Here is a 17,049-nt window from a genome sequence, read left to right as displayed (position 1 = left end):
GTTGGTTATCGGTGAGGTTGACTCCTCTGCCCTCTTAGGTCGCCTTAATTTTTCAGTTCCTTGTAGACCAACAAGGAATTATTTGCCGTTCATATTGGCAAGATGTACAACTGATTACGCTTTGCACAATCGTTTTCGGGTCATGTGCAGCCATTACAAGTATAATGATCTTTCACATTTACTTTCGACAGGACTCTCTTTCTCTCTCTCTCTGTTCTATCAAAATTATTGTTTATAATTATCTGCGGGGAAATCTCTGACCACTAACTGCTGTGAGTTGGGGCATAGCTGTCCAACTGGCAAATAAAATTCCCCCAACATGTCGGAGGCATTAATAGACGCTATTGTACAGCTTTGTGTTAGGCTTTCTTATCTTTTAAGTTTAGTTTAAATTGTTATATTAAGTTATATAATCATATAATCGACAGAATTATTGTTGATTTTCTAAATAAAATAAAAATAAAAAAAAATTAAATAAAAGAAGTAGAGTAAAATAGGATTAGATACTGTCAGAATCAAGTTGCAAGTATATTAATGATGAAATAGTCTTAATGGAGTGTTCGAAGGATATGCTGTGCGAAAAATGATTGTAATTAGAACAGAACACACGAAAGGGTTCATGTGAAGCAAAGTTAGACCTACAAATAGGGAATCGAAAGGTATGAAATGCACGACTAAATCTTAAGGGAACTGCCAAGTCTACGTGGATAAGAAGGAAAGGGGAGTCTATATCACCAAAAATAAGTTTGTGAAGGAGGGTGACTCCTGAACAAATTCTACGGTGATGTAAGGATGGTAGGTCTATTAGTTTTAATCTGGATCTATAAGGAGGCAATCGGCTGTACGGTCCAAATTTAGACTCCGAAGGGCAAACAGTAAGAATTGTTTTTTGACAGATTCAATCAACATTTCTGGAAGTACCAAATTTGGTATCGAGGTTCCTCCACGCCCTAGGGCAATTTTTTTTCCGTAAATACACCCGTAAATAGCAATTTTCCATAGCTCCCATATTATTTGAATTTCTTATTCAAATTTGGCAAATTACTTCCGGTTAGTTCTTATGTATGTGTACGTATGTGCTCGTTTTATCATGATAAGTCAATTTAAAAGAAAGTTACAGCCATAAATGTCATGTCTGCCTCAGCAGCTGTTATTATTGTTGCTTTTTTGGTTCAATTCTGTACTTCACTCATAATCATAAATGGAGAAGGATACGCGCAAGGTACAGGGTATGTAAGAGTTGGGGCCGCCGATCATTCCATTTAAATAATTAAAACGTATTTTTAACATTTCTATCGAATTCAAACGATTATCACAAGTTTTATTTGCTTAGACAAACCCGTTCCCGAAGATATGTAAGTATTTTTAATTTTTAAAAATTGTATTTAAAAAACGCAAAAAACAAATGTACGAACGATGCATTGTGTTGTCAATTATTCTTATTGTTTTTTTAACCATCCATTTTTATAGAATTTAGCACAGTATCATCGTCTAAAGCTTTTTAAATTATTCAATTCACTACAAATCTGTGGAATTCGTTTGCTAATTATGAAGGTTTGTATAAAAATTTTTAAGTATAAATTCACGAATGTGCTCCTGCTGAATTCAAATAGAATTCAGAATAATACAATTTTTATAATTCATATTGCAAGCACAATTTTATCCCCGTAATTACCATGAAATGAAAAACTAATAAATTCCTTTCATTTTATACTTGTATTTTTCAAATATTTTTGTTTGTGTTAGCAAATAATTGCACAGTAATCAAGTAATTTACACATCAAGACGCTAAGTTTAATTTAAGTTTATGATTTTGTGTTTACCCGCTTTCTGCCAGTCAAATATTCATATTGGGCATCAATTTAAACATTTTGATCTGAAAATAATACAATTTTCTGTGTAATTGCGCTCACAAAATGCTTAAAAGGGTTTTTAGGTCACTATCGAACTTAATTAAAGCCTTTTAAAGTACATAAATGTAAACTAGCAAGATTACAACAGAACTTAAAAAATTAAAATAACGTTCATTCATTTTCAAACTTCAAATACATATATGTAAATCTTATTAAGAGCTAAACCCGATGGCATGATAAACTAAAACGAAAATATACAGAGTAATGGTGAATATTTGAAAATTTGTTTCTGTTCTTTCAAAAACTTGCTACGTATTGCTAGAACCGTTTTGTACACATATGTACTGGGGTGAGAATCGGGAATTGGGCAACTACAATTCAAAGCATATATGTAAGTATGTATATATAATGTTTACGTGTAAATGTAGTATGTATGTATGTATATTAGGTTTAGGTTTATGTGTAAGGATTTATATCTAGAATTAAACTTTAGTTTGACTTTTAAGACTTAGAATCTAAAAATGAAGCGCACAACGACTCTATTTGTGTGCTGCCCACGAAAACTGTTCCGATCTACTAATAGCTGTTGCTGATCATCAAACATCATCATACATTATCCTTTGAACATCATCATTAATCGCTTTATGCTATTCTTTTTCTTGCCATCATACCACAGCTAAGGCAGCACACAGTCCAGTTGCAATAGTTGTAATAATTGCCGCTGTTGGTAGTGATGATAATAACAGCTCGACAGTTAGTATTTGTTGTGCTGTGCCAGCAGCTGCATATCTGTCAGATACTTAATGATGTGCACCTTAGCCTCGGCCTTTTGCCGCACGCCCAGCGTGTTGAGCATATCGGTGACGACCATGCCAAACGATTGGTCTTCGGCGCTAACTGCCTGCGATACATTGTTTTGGAAAATCTTGATGGTGTTCAACATGTTGTCACTGTGCTCCTCCTCGGTGCGTTCTCGCTTCATTGGGGGCTCGTAGAAGTAAGGCTTCTGGTCCTTGCCCACAGCGGTGGCCAGCTGCGTGTCGCCTGTAACTGTAATTTCTAAATACATCAACTTGAGTGTAAGCTCGTGAAACAACAAATTAAATGCAATAAAAATTCGTCACACAAATGCATGCGATTGGGATCCTTACCATGCGGATGGGTCAGTGCCTGGGCAGATGTTGTGGCGCTTCCATTAAATGGTTGCGCAAATATATCAACAACTGTCTGCTGCTGCGCTTGCTGCTGCTGTGTCGGATCGGCCACCTGATTGGCATTCTGACTGCCATTGGCGCACTTGCCGAGCAAGGACTCGCGGTACTGCCTGATAGAGTCAACCAAAAACTGCATCTGTTTGAAGTAGCGCCAGCGGGACTCCTGGCAAAGTTTCATTTCACGAGCGAATTTATCACGCAAACTTTTCCAGCGCTTCGTGCATTTTTGTTCTGTAATTATAGAAAAGAATTTCGATCAGATCTTCGTTCGCAAATAATTCCAACTTAACTTTAACATAACATTAAAAAAAAACAATCAAAATAAATATAACAGTTGAATTTTGCCTGAGTGAAAATTTGTATTTTGATTCCAAGAGCCTCTTCAAGTATAACTTTTAATTACTTTATACCGCGTATATTATTTAAAACAAGAAAAGAATGTTAAGAGTTAAGCGGAATTAAATACTAAAATACCCTGTACCCACTCCCACTGAAGAAAAAAACAAATTCAAATTATTAATTAATTAAAAAATTAAGGTAATTTACTTAATTAAATATAAAAAATTCAATACATAAGTAGAGACATATTTATGTTTATTTAGTGTTTCAAAAGCATACAATAATTATCAGAATCGTGTCTATGCATGTTTATGTGGGTGTATGTATGTGTTCAATGCAGAATTAAGTCAAAGCGACAACAACTGCGGTCTGAATTTAATTTATGGCTAAAGCTTTCTTTAGAATTTATGATGCGGGGAAGTGGGGGGAAAAAAGGAAAATAACTCGAACTCGTACTTTTTCTGATATCTGGATATCAACTTTGGCTATTCTATCTATAATATACTTACATACATACATATGTATGTATGAGCATACTAAAACCGTTAGTTTAAAGAAAACAGCACTTCCTTTGTTTTTCCCCATGGAGCATTTGAATGCATAAAAGAATGTGAAAACATTGGAGAACTTAATATTAATGCCGATAGTAGCTATTACCCGGAGTAGGTGGGGGTGTGAAGAATGTGCACGTAGTACAAACTACTACTACATACATATGTATGTACGTATGTATGTTGCCTCGCCGCAATCATCAAATCACAATAACAATCCAAAACCAAAACAAACCACAACGCACACTTTAGCAGCCAGCTGACAGAAGCAGCAGCAAAAGCCAAAGCCAACATCGACAAATCCAAAGCAACGCACAGTGACGACGCGCCGTCGACAGAAGCAGCAGCTTCCGACAGCCATTGACGTCAGCGTCTCCGTCATCGCCACCGTCGTCGCTCTGACTGTTTTTTGGTGGAATTTGCGCGCCTGTTTGCTGCTGACGACAGCAGCAGTATTGAGCAGCGGCGTTACTGCCGACTTCAACTGTATGTGATGCCCAACGCGGGTAAGCAGACCAAAACCTGTCGCTCGGTCAGGTGTGTTGCATACAACAATCGTGTTGACAGCTTTGGCGCCAAAACACTCCGAGCACACTAGATTCTGGTTAAAGCAATTGCATAACTCGAAAATGTATCTACTATGTACACAATTGCATGTACATACATACATATATGTATGTATAAACAAATTTTTAGTTGTAGACATCAGTGACATGGGCGCAGTGAATAAAATTGATATTAACGAGTACAAACATACATATATACATATGTATGTAGATATGCCTATAGAATTTATATATGTGTGTATAAACAATAACTATATCTCAAAAAGTGTTGCCAATTTAGCTATTTTATCGCTAGTTTTGCTTGTAAATTTACGGCTGGCTGGACTTAGCGATTTTGGAAGATCAGCAAGCCTTTTCCTTGTCATGTGATCATAGTATACCAACTCGTTTTAAAGATGATAGACATTTTAATTTGGTTAGCTAGAAATATCAAAATATAGAAATTCTGAAGCTCAAGAATTGGCAACATTGCTTACATAATGGCAGTTGCCAGATGTGTTTACATACAATCATACATAAACAAATCGAGGTATATGTATATGTACATATGTATATACATATGTATGTAATTGGACGATACATTTTTATTTACGTATATACATACTTATGTACATACATATGTATATGTGTGAAAAAATTGTGCCTAATCAAATGACGCACAATGTACATACCAATAATATACATACATACATATATACTATATATATTATATATGTATGTATTAACACATACATACATACATACAGAAGTATACCACGAAATGAAAGCTGAGTTGCTCGAACCAGATGGGACAGATGGATGGACGGACAACTGCAGCAATCGGTTGCGGCCGACAGCCGTATACGAAAATAAACGTCAGCTTGGGCCGCAAACGCCAGCAGCGTAAGTGCGACTGAGACGGAAACAGCGACGCGACGGCTCGGCGACGCAAAAGTACAGCAACTTCAAAAATATTGACTGCACGCACACACACACAAAATATGTGCGCGCAGGTGTGTGCAAGGGGCGCCCGCTTAGGGCGCCTTAAACATTTTATTATATTTTGTGAAATGATAAAAACCCCTTTAATGTACACGATTATACAAATTGTTTAAAAGGCTATCTAATTTGGACCATACCAATATTTAAAAGCATATTTCGATAATAAAAATCATCTTTTTTTGGCGCCTAAAATAATTCCTAACAATTTCGCTCCTGAAATTTCACAATTTCTTGTGTCTGCTACTGCGCCGTCGTCGTCGTCGCCGTTCACTTTTGCGTCGTTTCTGTACACTTGCTTTGCTGCCCGCTGTCTCCGTCGCCGTCGTAGCTTCCAACCCACTCTCGGCGCTCCCTCTCCAATACTATACAGAATTTAATCAAAATTTCACTTACCAGGCACACCGAGCGTTTCGGCGATTTGCTTCCAGGTCTGGGCCTTGCGCACAAAATGTTTGTAGTTATAGTGAGATCGATCGTAAATAACTGGATTCATCTTAACAGCTTCGATAAGATTCAGATCGAATTGCTGTTCCAAATTTGCGTCCAATTTATCCATCTCGATGGCTGATGTTAGTGTGTGCACTGAATACGCAATGTTATAGTACAGTTTAAACTATGTTGGCAAGGAAAAACTCACTTAGTTGTTGTTTGTTAATTGTTTGTAATAATTGGCGCGCGCGCACGTTGTTTGTTTTTATTTTGATTTCGGGGTCTTCTTCGAAGAAGGAAAAAGTCGCGACGTCGACGTTTAATTTTATTTTCTCAGTCGCTGCCAACTGTGAAATTTTTACCCAAGAATGCAGTAAGCGTAGCAGTCGGCTGTGAAGCAGCAGCACTTCTATGTCTAGTATGTATTTTTTCCCGAGACGTGACGAAGCAGCGACGAATAACGCAGAAATAAAGGCGTCGCGTTGAAGCAAGCAGCGCCGCAGCTGCCACATTTGAGTGCTCTCTATTGCCATTTCGCTCGCTCTACTTAATTTTCCGAGTGCAATGTCGTTACCTCTTTTGCGCATGCACCTTTCGACCAGTGTTGGACATCGAATTTTTTTTATGGGCTAAAATTGAATTTGACATTTTTTAAATCTTAAGAAAAAATGTATTTTATCTAGATTTTTTTTTAAATATCCATTAAGTCTGAAGATCACAGCCTTGTGCGCAAGCAGATTACCCAATAGGTTAGGGGAATTCTGGTTTATTGATTTTACATATGTATGTACGTTTGCTAGAGACGGACTTAAGTCTAATGACATCTAATAACGACATTTTCTTGGTGCATGAATTTTGAATTGAGGAAAGGGATGTATTTATAGAAGTAACAGATTGGTCTTAAATGAAACAATATTAAAAAGAAATAAATATAATTTAATAATTCGACACATTTCAATTTTTTGGTTTTCGAACCAGGCGCGATTGATGAAAGAGCCAAGTATGACTATGGATCCTTTTAATCACAAAAACAAAGACATTATATGAATTTATTTGAAATCCGTCATCTTAAGGTTGTGGTACTAAGTAAATTCTTTCTGGATTCCAAAGGAATGGCTTTAAAACCCCAAAATAACCTCAAAAAAAGATGATTTGAGAGCCAAGAATAAAGGCACTGTGCCTTATTGTGCCATGTTTAAAAATTAAAAATGTTATATACAAAATAAATAAATAAAAACATCAACAGCTTAAAAACAGCTAGAAACCTTTTAATATGGGTCGTTATGCATATTATAAATAAGATTTAATAAAATACATATAAATTCTTGTTTTTTCACTGATTTTAATAAATTTTAGAGATAAGGAACCAATCACCTATTTTTGCATATGACCAATGTCTTTTTTACACGGCATTTTCCGGAACCAAACTACTGTGTAGAAACAGAAACAGGTGTAATACTTAGTAAATTTTCGTCACTATCGTAGACGGCCGCCTGCCAAAAATAGGAGTACTTAAAAACGCACGGCATATATGTTTTTATGTGCCATGGCGATTTAGTTATATAGTTTATAACTTTGATTTCGTGGCATATTTTCTTATTATATCAATCAGAATTTTTATGGTTTATACCATCATTTTCCTTACCATTATTCTATTAATTTCAAGAGTCCATAAATGCATATACGTATTTGCAGCGTCTTTCAGGAAAGGAATCCTTGAATTTCATCATTTTTTTATAAAAAAAATACACGCTCTTAGTAAATTCCGTAAATGTTTGTTTTACTAATTTGAGAGAAATAAAGTTTAACCTTTGCCAAAAAAAAAAAAAACAATCTAAAACGGAAACTTACTGTTTGGTTTAGAAAAAGCATTATATTTTAAATAGATTGTAAATATCTGAAGTGATTCTTTAAATAGAACAAGAGATTACATTTATGGCTATAACGTTCTTTCTAATTGACCATTATGAAAATAATGTTACGTTTTTCACCTCGCACAAAACTAATATACCCTTTCACCCTTTGGGGTACAGGGTATAAAAATCATTTAATACAATCCTGTTATATAAGAAGCCGAATCTTAGTATAAACATAGTATCTAACAATAAAACGCCACTATTTGAACAATCCATGAAATACATCTGTCCTTGAGGAAATGCATGACCAGGGACCGCAAATAATGATTTTGTTTTTTTTTTTAACGAAAAAATCATTCACTTATATTAACTTTTGGAAAGCGAGGAATTTACTCACATCCTTTTTAAGGATTATCTATGTATTTTCACCATGATTTATAAATTTTAATTTGTATTCATTCGCTCACAATTTAATGATTAATTTTGAGTTTTACTTTAAAAATTAACCAATAATCATTATTGATGAGCAAAAAAATAAAACTTATAAAATAATGATTATTCTTTTATTTTTGATCAAAAAAATAAAACTCAAGCTGAAATTTTGTCTGTTTCATAAGGATTAAGGACAAAATTTATGTATATCCTTAATCAGTGAGTCAAGTTAATAAAATTAAACAAGATAGAACGCTACAGTCGAGTAAGCCCGACAGTAAAATAGCCTGTACTATCCACAAAAAAGAAAAATTTAAAAAAAAAAGTTTTTTAAAAATTAAACTATTAAAAAAAATTAATGAATTAATTAATTAAATTAAATTAGAATATATGTTTATGTTTAGTTTTAACAGCATACATTTACATCACGTACCTATGCGTGTTTATATGCGTGTATGTATGCAGCACAAAGTTGAACCAAAGCAGCAACAACAACAACAGCTGCGGGCAGCGCTGCCGACAGAGGCAGCGCATGAGCAGCGATTTTACTTATGGCTATAACTTTCTTCAGAATTGACCTATCATGATGAAATTTGGCACACGGACACATTAGTACTAACTGGATGTACCTACCAAAATTGATTTCAAAATTCCGAGAATTACGGAAGTTATAAGAAAAAACACGAATTGCGGGGGAGTGGGGGGGTGCATCGAAAAAAAACTCAAACTCGTACTTTCTCGGTCTTAGGAGAATATGGAAACCAAGTTTGGTTATTCTAGCTCTTATACTTTCTGAGATCCTTGCGTTCATACGGACAGACAGACGGACAAGGCTATATCGACTCGGCTTCTCATCCTGATCAAGAATATATATACTTTGTGGGGTCGCCACGCCTCCTTCTGTGTGTTACATACATGCGCACAAAACTAGTATAGCCTTTCACCCTTTGGGTACAGGCTATAAAAATAATCATTATTTTGTAATTTTTTTTAATAACACTTATAATGATTACAGTCCCTGATTCTGACACATTTTGGATAACCTTGCTTTGAATGTATAGTAATAAAATTTTAAAATGTTTAGAAAATTTCGAACAGAAATTTGTTGTCTGCCTTTGAGGTAAAAGCTGCAAATATAAAATATTTAAAATCCAAAGACCATTTAAGAGATATATCGTGTTCAAATTTATTGATTACCATTTGCATGGATACTTTCTTTTATATTTTAATGTATTTACGCACATTGGTTTACTAAATCAGGGTTCTTGTTTAAAATTGTAGTATGTGTGTGTGTTGCTTACTTGCCATAATTTAAATACATTACTGCTTTTAAAGAAGGTAAAACAAGTCGGTCGGTCTTGTGCTTAAAAGTAATAGAAAAACAATTTTGCTCAATAGTGTGTAAAAGGTTAACAATAAAATAATGTGTAAAGTTTGAAATACATTCACAAAAGGTGGTGAAACCCTAATTGCGCTCATTATCTTATGTATACACAAGGAATGACTTAAGAGTTAGTTAAAAATCATCTTAGCAGTAAGTTTTATGTAGTGTATTCGCTTAACCTTCCTGTCTTGTGGCATTCGCCATATGCGATACTAGGGGGGAAATGCAGGGTTTTCTTTTTTAATTTAAAAAAATCACTAATTTAAAAGCAAGTAATTGAAGGTGGGCTGGAAACGGATGTTAAGTTAGCATAAGGAGGAATTGAAAGTTGAAAATAGTTTAACACAATGATTTCTTTAAAATTAACAAAAATGAGGAGTGTTACAAATTTGTACAATTATATTTGTTTTAATGGATTTGAACATGAAAATATTTATCAATTATACAGTGTTATACAGTTTCCAATTCAATGATGGGGCTGTTAAGAGTTTTGTAATGGAACTTGGTATTTGAACAACAACTGCCACAGTCCGTCCACTTCAGTTTCTAGAGATGTATTTTTCTTCTTACAAATAGCTTTAGGTTTTTTGATTATTAGTTTGTGGTTTTTCTCGGGTTGGTGTTCTTGTCTAGAATATGTAGCTTACATTTTTAAAGAAACAAATGTAGTTTTCTTGTTGTTGTTGTTGTTTTTGTTAGCTCTATCAAAATATGATGTGTGTTCTTGTTGTTGTTAATTATTTGTTTTGTTTTTGCTGTAGCTGTTGTGTGTATGGGTGTGGATGAGTGTGTATGAGAGTGGTTTGAATTAAAGACGATTAAGTTGCGACTTTAACCATCATGCTTTCTCTTCTTGCCCCTGGCTTGCGACTCTTCTGTAAAATTAGAAAGTCTTATTAATTTATTTCAAGAGTTTTTATAATTGAATCATACCTGGCTTTTCACCATCTTTATCATTGGCATTCACCGCAGCAGTCGACTCATTTGCCTCACCATCGGCCTCATCAATATCAGAGTCCTCATCATCATCTTCGACGGCATCGCCTTCATCCCAATCGGAATTATCCTCTTCGAGATCATCGTTATAGACCTGTAATTCGCAATATAAGTTAGTTCTGAAATATGTATGTTATTGTAATCTGAAAATATTACCTCTGAGAGCGAGACATCGCCATTGTCTTCGTCATCACTTTCATCGCTGTCCCCGTCCTCCTCGTCGTCATCGCCAGAGCCTGCAAAGAGTTAGGAATAATTGTAGAATTCTATTAGCAACATCATTACAAATATCAATGCTTACTATAGGCGACACTGGCCAGATTTAATATTGCTAAAACCCAATAGAGTAAAATTGCAAAATTTGTGGTCGGGTGGTTGCTACATAGTTGCGGTTCTGTTGCTGTGGTTGTTGTTCTGGAATTTGTATTTGATACATTCTTCGAATCGGGTCTTTGGCTTTCAGTCGCAGACTCTCGCAATTGCAACTCTTTTAAGTATTCGTCTAGTTCGTCAACTTCATTGTCATCAGGTGGCTTTTTTGCAGTTGTTGTTGTATTGGACAAGCGTTTCTTAGCCTGAACACGCTTTTCGAATTCTTCTAGTTCGGCTAAATCGATTTCTAAACCATTTAAACAGAAGGCATTTTGACCATCTGAAAAGCGACAGAATCTGCGTTGAATTTGTGTAATACGATACAGATACGATAACCAAATGGCTTAAAAAATGATGATGAAATATGAGTTGAAATTTCCCTGTTCTACCCTATTACAAAGTCAGTCGTTCGCAAGTCATAACCAGTGAGCCTATATATTAGTTAATGGGAAACATGCTATATATTGTACCCACCATCTTCTTCTGAATCATTGCCATTGACGTCGTCGTCATCTTCACCATCTGATGGCGCCTCTTCATCGTTGCAATCAAACCTAAAATTTTTTTAAAATATGTTTAAATGTTTTATCACAGACTTATAATTTAGTGAATAAATAAATGCTTACCCATCTAAAAACCTTAACGATGGCAACATCTTAAAGATTTTCTCACGATAGTTCTCAACTTGGGTGGCGTCGTTATTGAATAGATCCAGTATTCCCAGATTTTTGAATTCCTCCAGTGGTTTCAATGTTTCCAAATCCTTAATTTTATTACCAGACAAATTCAAATACTGTAATTTGGGGCTGGTGGTCAAATAGTTGAGGCCATTTGAAATTCTATTATCGGATAATTCCAATTTCTTTAGATTGGGCAACTTGGGAAAACCTTTTAATGTGGTAAGACCCACGTTGATCAAGCTTAATGATTCCAAGGCGGTGTACTCATCTGTAAGGCCAACGATGCTTGTACTTCGGCAATTGTCCAGATTTAGTTCTGTAATCTGTTTAAACAATAAAACAAAATGTATTAAAAATGTATCATTTTAATCTTTTTAAATTTAAAACGCCGTTACGCTCGAGAGATTTCAGTGCACTTCCCTACACTGGAAAAATGAGAGCGAAACAGTTTGGTAATGAAACAGCCGACATGCGTCCAGCAATCAAATGCTTTTGCCAGGTGCGAAACAAAGATGAAAATAGTCGCATTTCAGCGTTGTACATGACAATAACGCCGCCATGTCTGTGTAAACGTGTGCTGAGCAAACGCAAAAATACAAAAATGAAAAACAATACATACAAGCCAAAACGCAAAAAACAAAAATCGATCAAACGAAATGCCATACATTTTTTGTTGTCGAAATTATTACCATATGCATAATGACACAAAATGGTGCGCAATAAATTGTGCATTAAGATCGTATTTAAACAATTAATTTCTGGTTAAAATTTGGTGCTGAAATTTTTTTCAATAATTTACGCACTGGCAGCACTGTGTTTATGTAATCGTTCTGTCAAGTCAGCTGGGTGTGTATGTGTGCGGCGTGTATGACGTACGTGCGCACAAAGTAGAATACGCTAAAATGGGTATTAAAAGAGCAGCACAAAGGGGAGGACCGATAAAATGGCAGCGGACAAATACGCGTGCGACAAACAAATGAAATGGAATGCGTTTTGAATGCGTGGAAGCTGGCTTGTATGACATGCAGATTCGCTGGAATGAAACAAGCCGGTAGTAGCAGCAGCAGCAACAACATGCTGTGACGTCTTAGTTGTTGCGCTTGTTTTGGGGTCCATGTTTGTGCTACAAATATTGGCAAAATATACACATATGTACATACATACAACCATACATAAATGTATTTATGTATGTATATTTGTATATACATACATATGTATTGTCGCAGCTTTTTTTTATAGGACAATCTGTTTGTTATTGTCTGGTGCTTTTGGAAATCTGTGAAGTACAAACCACTCTTGATTGATTTCTGATTGACCATTTATCGCAGCAGCTAAAATTGCCACATTTTGCCAACTAGGCGATTAGATAGTGGCTTTTACTAAGAAGAGACAAAATGAGAGTGTGGCACACGTCTCTGTTCAATGTGTCTTACGACCTTCCCCTCGCCCAACCATTCATAAATGAGTAGAGTTGTGGTGGTCCGGTCCGAACTAGTTCGGGTCTTTAAACACTGGACGAGGATGTTGGGTTCAGCAAGTCTAGTAATCTTTTTCGATCATTGAATAGAGTGGGCTGGTATACAAAATTCGATAAATTTATAAATATCTCAATAAAGATTACTTGGGAAGTTCAACAATCGGGTGGTACTCACACAATATGGGACAAAACAAACTGCAAACTTTTACAACTCTACAAATAAGACTTGGTTCCAAAGTGGGTGCATAACAGACTTTAATAGTATGTGTATGCGTTGTTGTTCTCGTCGCCATCTTCGTCATTGGTACATACTCGTATGTATGTACATACATACATATGTATATATTTTCCCGTGGTATGAATATATGCATGTACGCGTGTGTATGTTTGATTGTATGTATTTAGCTGCAGAAATGGGCGCGCTATTGGGTGGGTACGTGGGTGTGGGTTGGGGCCGCTGATTGAGTAGGCCTTGCCAGAGCGCATGTTTATTAATCAGCAGAAGTGCTACACAAAAAAGGCCCAAGATTGTCTTTTCTTTTTCGCCTTTTGTTGTTGTTGTTGCTGGTGCTGCTGCTGCTGTCAAAGGATGACTGAGAGAGCGCAATGCAATGTAAAGGTTGAAAAAAGGGTGGCCTATGGGGCGGAGAGGCGAGCCGAAGGCTGCGGCCGGTTTTGTGTAAGGTGGAAAGTCTAGCATTTGTGTATGTAGGAAGCTACTGCCCCAAGCACAGGGTATTATTATGGCTGCGCATTCAATACACATGTATGAATATGCAAGTATGTACGCATGTCTGTATGTACATATACATGTATGTATGTATGCCGTTTGCCTGTGGTACAAACGATAAGACAAGGAAGGCAGGCAGGCCGGCGACCACCATTGCGAGAATGTGTCGATTATTTTGTGCATAGCTCGAGTGTATGTACATACATATGTATGTATGTTTGTTTGTGTGTGTGTGTGTGTGTGTGTGTGTGTCTTTTGTCGCTGTATGCGTGTGCTATTCTGGCTTACGCGTTTGTGTTTGTGCGCGCTCTACTATAATGTTGTTATAGATACATTTTGGTTTCAAATAACCTGAAATTACAGTGTTTATCAGCATAAAATTATGCACGTATGTACATACACATATACGTAGGCACATTTTTATGTGTGTTTAAACAATGTTTATACAATGAATTCCCTGCTTATGTTTTGTCACAATTGAAGGTCGACCCGCGGCAACAACAACAACAACTAGAATAGAGCGAGCCAGCATTGCCAGCTGGCGCACTAAAACGGCCCAAAGCGTGCATCTCGCGATCACGTTGAGTGGGGGCATGTCGGGGTCTAAAAATTATATACATAACATTTTTTAGGATTACACATTAGTTATAAGTATGCCACATGGAAAGTTCCTGGCTTGTATTTTTTTCGTACATTTTTGGTTTAGGAATTTACATAAATATGTACATACATATCTATATACTAAATCATAAATTCACTATTAACACATTAATAAAGCCAATTTAGATAAAGAAATGAAATTTGGACAATCTACATAATTGTAGGGAAAAATTTTGATCAGAAGAAAACTGACCTATAAAATTAATTTTGTGTTACGTTATGACAAAAGTTATCCATAAGGAAAAGTATTTAAAAAACAAATTTCTCTTGAACGATCGATCTGGTATAGCAGAAAAGGCCCGAAGAACTCTGAATGTACATATATATACATATATTAACCGACTGGGTTTATATACATATGTCTGTATGTATGTACATGCATACTATATACACAGATGCCGTAGACTTGGAGAGTAGGTGCACTGAATTTGTAAAATTGCCAATGCCAATGCAATGTAGCGCGTATTAGGCACAGAAAAGTGCGCGCAAATGGCAACACTGTTCATGCGACACACACACACATGCATACATTATAGCAGTCATATGAGATTATGTGTGTATTTGTATTTGCTTATGGCGATCAATTTTTTCGTTTTTGAGGATGGATGGATGTTTGCCGCTACACCGCTGTTGCTTCTTCTTTTTTTCAACGGCTTGTGAGCTATTTTATATGATGTATGTATGTATGTACACACGTATGCATGCATGTATGTTTATATGTATGTACATACGTACGTATGTATGTATGCACGGCGCACAAATTGAAACGAGATTTACATGTGGCGTTGTTGCTGCTGCTGCTGTTATTGCCTTTGTAGGGCACACAATGCCACACACAATCTGCCTTACAAACACACACACGGCAGACACAGACTGAATATACGCGACGTTGTAATAAAAATTTGTGTAATCACAAACAAAATTAATTCGATGACAATTTAGCGCGTTTTTCGGCTTGTTTCTCACTTATCACAACTACTTACCTGATTCGCTTTGCGTGCGCGTCGTTCCAATTCTATTCTTTTCTCCATTTTATTTGTGTGCTTAGTTTTCGTTGCTACAGCGGCTGCACTTGTTTATTAGATAAAAAGAAAACAGCAATTTTCTCTTGCTATCGCACTTTTCCAACCAAGCTCGCAGAAATACCAAAGGATACACCAATACTGTTGCAATTTTCTGTCCCTACGACAGCGCGCACGCACAGGGGAGAGCAGAGACTCGCAGTAATCGTCGTCACACACACAAACAACACCTTGCGAATTTTTCTTTTTTGTGCTTCTTTTTCGGTATTGCTTTTGCCGCCGCCGCTGCCGCGCGTTCGATGGCTAGTGGGTGAAGAAAATGTAAAAATGTAAAAAAAATGAATTGTTAAGATGGCTTGTTAGTTTATTCACGGCTTAATTTCGATAAACTCATACGTTAACAAAAAAATCTACGCGTTTACAACACATTTAGTTTTTCAAACTGCGCTTTTCGCATCGTTTTCATTCGATAGTGCGCAGAAAACTGGCTATTTTTATTTACCATTCTTCTCTGAACTTGTCACCAACTTACCTCTGGGTTTATTTAATATTAATTTAATATTTCCAAATAACCTTTTTATGTATTTTCTTTAACCACTAAGAAGCAACACACACGCTTTCAAAGACGAACAAGAACAACACACACGCCACATTAAAATTGCTGCCGCTAGTTGACGGCTGTGGAACTTTTCTATAGCATTTAGCTTTGAGTTCCACTACAGTGTTGTACTATCGATAACTACTATTTTTTAGTGTTGATATCTGTTTCTAACGGCTTGGCAGGGCTAAAAACGACGCGCGATATTTGAAATGAATGCCCATAACCCGAGATTGGACTTTAAGTTTAATGCTACAAGTTACTCTAATAGGGTATTTATATTTAATGTTTTAATATAGTTAACTACATTTTTTATATTTCAACATGGAAAAGTAACAAGTATTAAAAGCAAAAATCGCTTAGACGTATTTACATAAATATTTTATACATCTTCTAATTATTTGTTTTTACGACTAAAGTACGCGCAATTCCAAAGCATTTTAATTGAAATTACAGATACAAATCAGATACTGATTTGCTTGAGCACTAAATCAAGTAATTAGGTGTTTTACTGGTTATATAAATATTTGCATTTTTGAATCATACATCTTAAGTCATAAAGTATTTAAAAAAAATTACAAATAACTAAGTAATTTTGATTATATATGTTGGAATCTTAAATATAGCAAAAGATAATAAACCAATATTACAAGTAATACGTATAATGCCACAACTTAGGGATATATTTATTTTGTAAAAACATTTGTTCAATATGAGAAAACCTAACCCAGGAAGTCTCTAATAAGAGAAATAAAATATATTTATTTTGTAAAAACATTTAATCAATATGAGAAAACCTAACCCAGGAATTCTTTAATAAGAGAAACATCTTAAAAAATGAAAGTTAAAGCATTGCATCTTGATTCAATTGCATATATTTAATTTTATATTTATTTGTGAATACTATGT

General features: G+C 35.5%; 2 protein-coding genes across 4 annotated transcripts; both read right to left on the bottom strand.

The window, feature by feature from the left end:
* Window positions 1-1,697: 1,697 nt before the first annotated feature.
* On the bottom strand, window positions 1,698-6,396 carry LOC115628220 (transcription factor Adf-1). 2 transcript variants are annotated; one of them, XM_030524228.1, is made up of 4 exons: window positions 6,142-6,396; window positions 5,898-6,086; window positions 3,005-3,298; window positions 1,698-2,903 (listed from the first exon to the last, which is right to left on the bottom strand). In XM_030524228.1, coding segments are annotated over exons 1-4 (780 nt in total). In that variant the 5' UTR covers window positions 6,143-6,396; the 3' UTR covers window positions 1,698-2,607. The 2 variants fall into 2 exon arrangements, with proteins under 2 accessions (XP_030380088.1, XP_030380078.1); XM_030524218.1 differs by having other exon boundaries at window positions 1,698-2,912; window positions 6,142-6,382.
* A 2,986-nt stretch (window positions 6,397-9,382) lies between these two features.
* LOC115621305 (acidic leucine-rich nuclear phosphoprotein 32 family member A) lies at window positions 9,383-16,195 on the bottom strand. Of its 2 annotated transcripts, XM_030514922.1 has the most exons (8): window positions 16,075-16,195; window positions 15,504-15,845; window positions 11,600-11,976; window positions 11,448-11,527; window positions 10,903-11,253; window positions 10,758-10,837; window positions 10,539-10,695; window positions 9,383-10,480 (listed from the first exon to the last, which is right to left on the bottom strand). In XM_030514922.1, exons 2-8 carry the CDS (start codon window positions 15,549-15,551, stop codon window positions 10,437-10,439), a joined length of 1,137 nt encoding a protein of 378 aa, XP_030370782.1. In that variant the 5' UTR covers window positions 15,552-15,845; window positions 16,075-16,195; the 3' UTR covers window positions 9,383-10,436. The 2 variants fall into 2 exon arrangements, with proteins under 2 accessions (XP_030370782.1, XP_030370790.1); XM_030514930.1 differs by lacking the exon at window positions 10,903-11,253.
* Between the last annotated feature and the right edge of the window lie 854 nt (window positions 16,196-17,049).

Source organism: Scaptodrosophila lebanonensis, unplaced genomic scaffold (assembly GCF_003285725.1).
Source record: "Scaptodrosophila lebanonensis strain 11010-0011.00,11010-0021.00 unplaced genomic scaffold, SlebRS2 tig00000001-arrow-pilon, whole genome shotgun sequence".
NCBI lineage: Eukaryota > Metazoa > Arthropoda > Insecta > Diptera > Drosophilidae > Scaptodrosophila > Scaptodrosophila lebanonensis.
The sequence above is the reverse complement of the archived record's forward strand: the minus strand, read 5'-3'. Positions and strand labels throughout refer to the sequence as shown.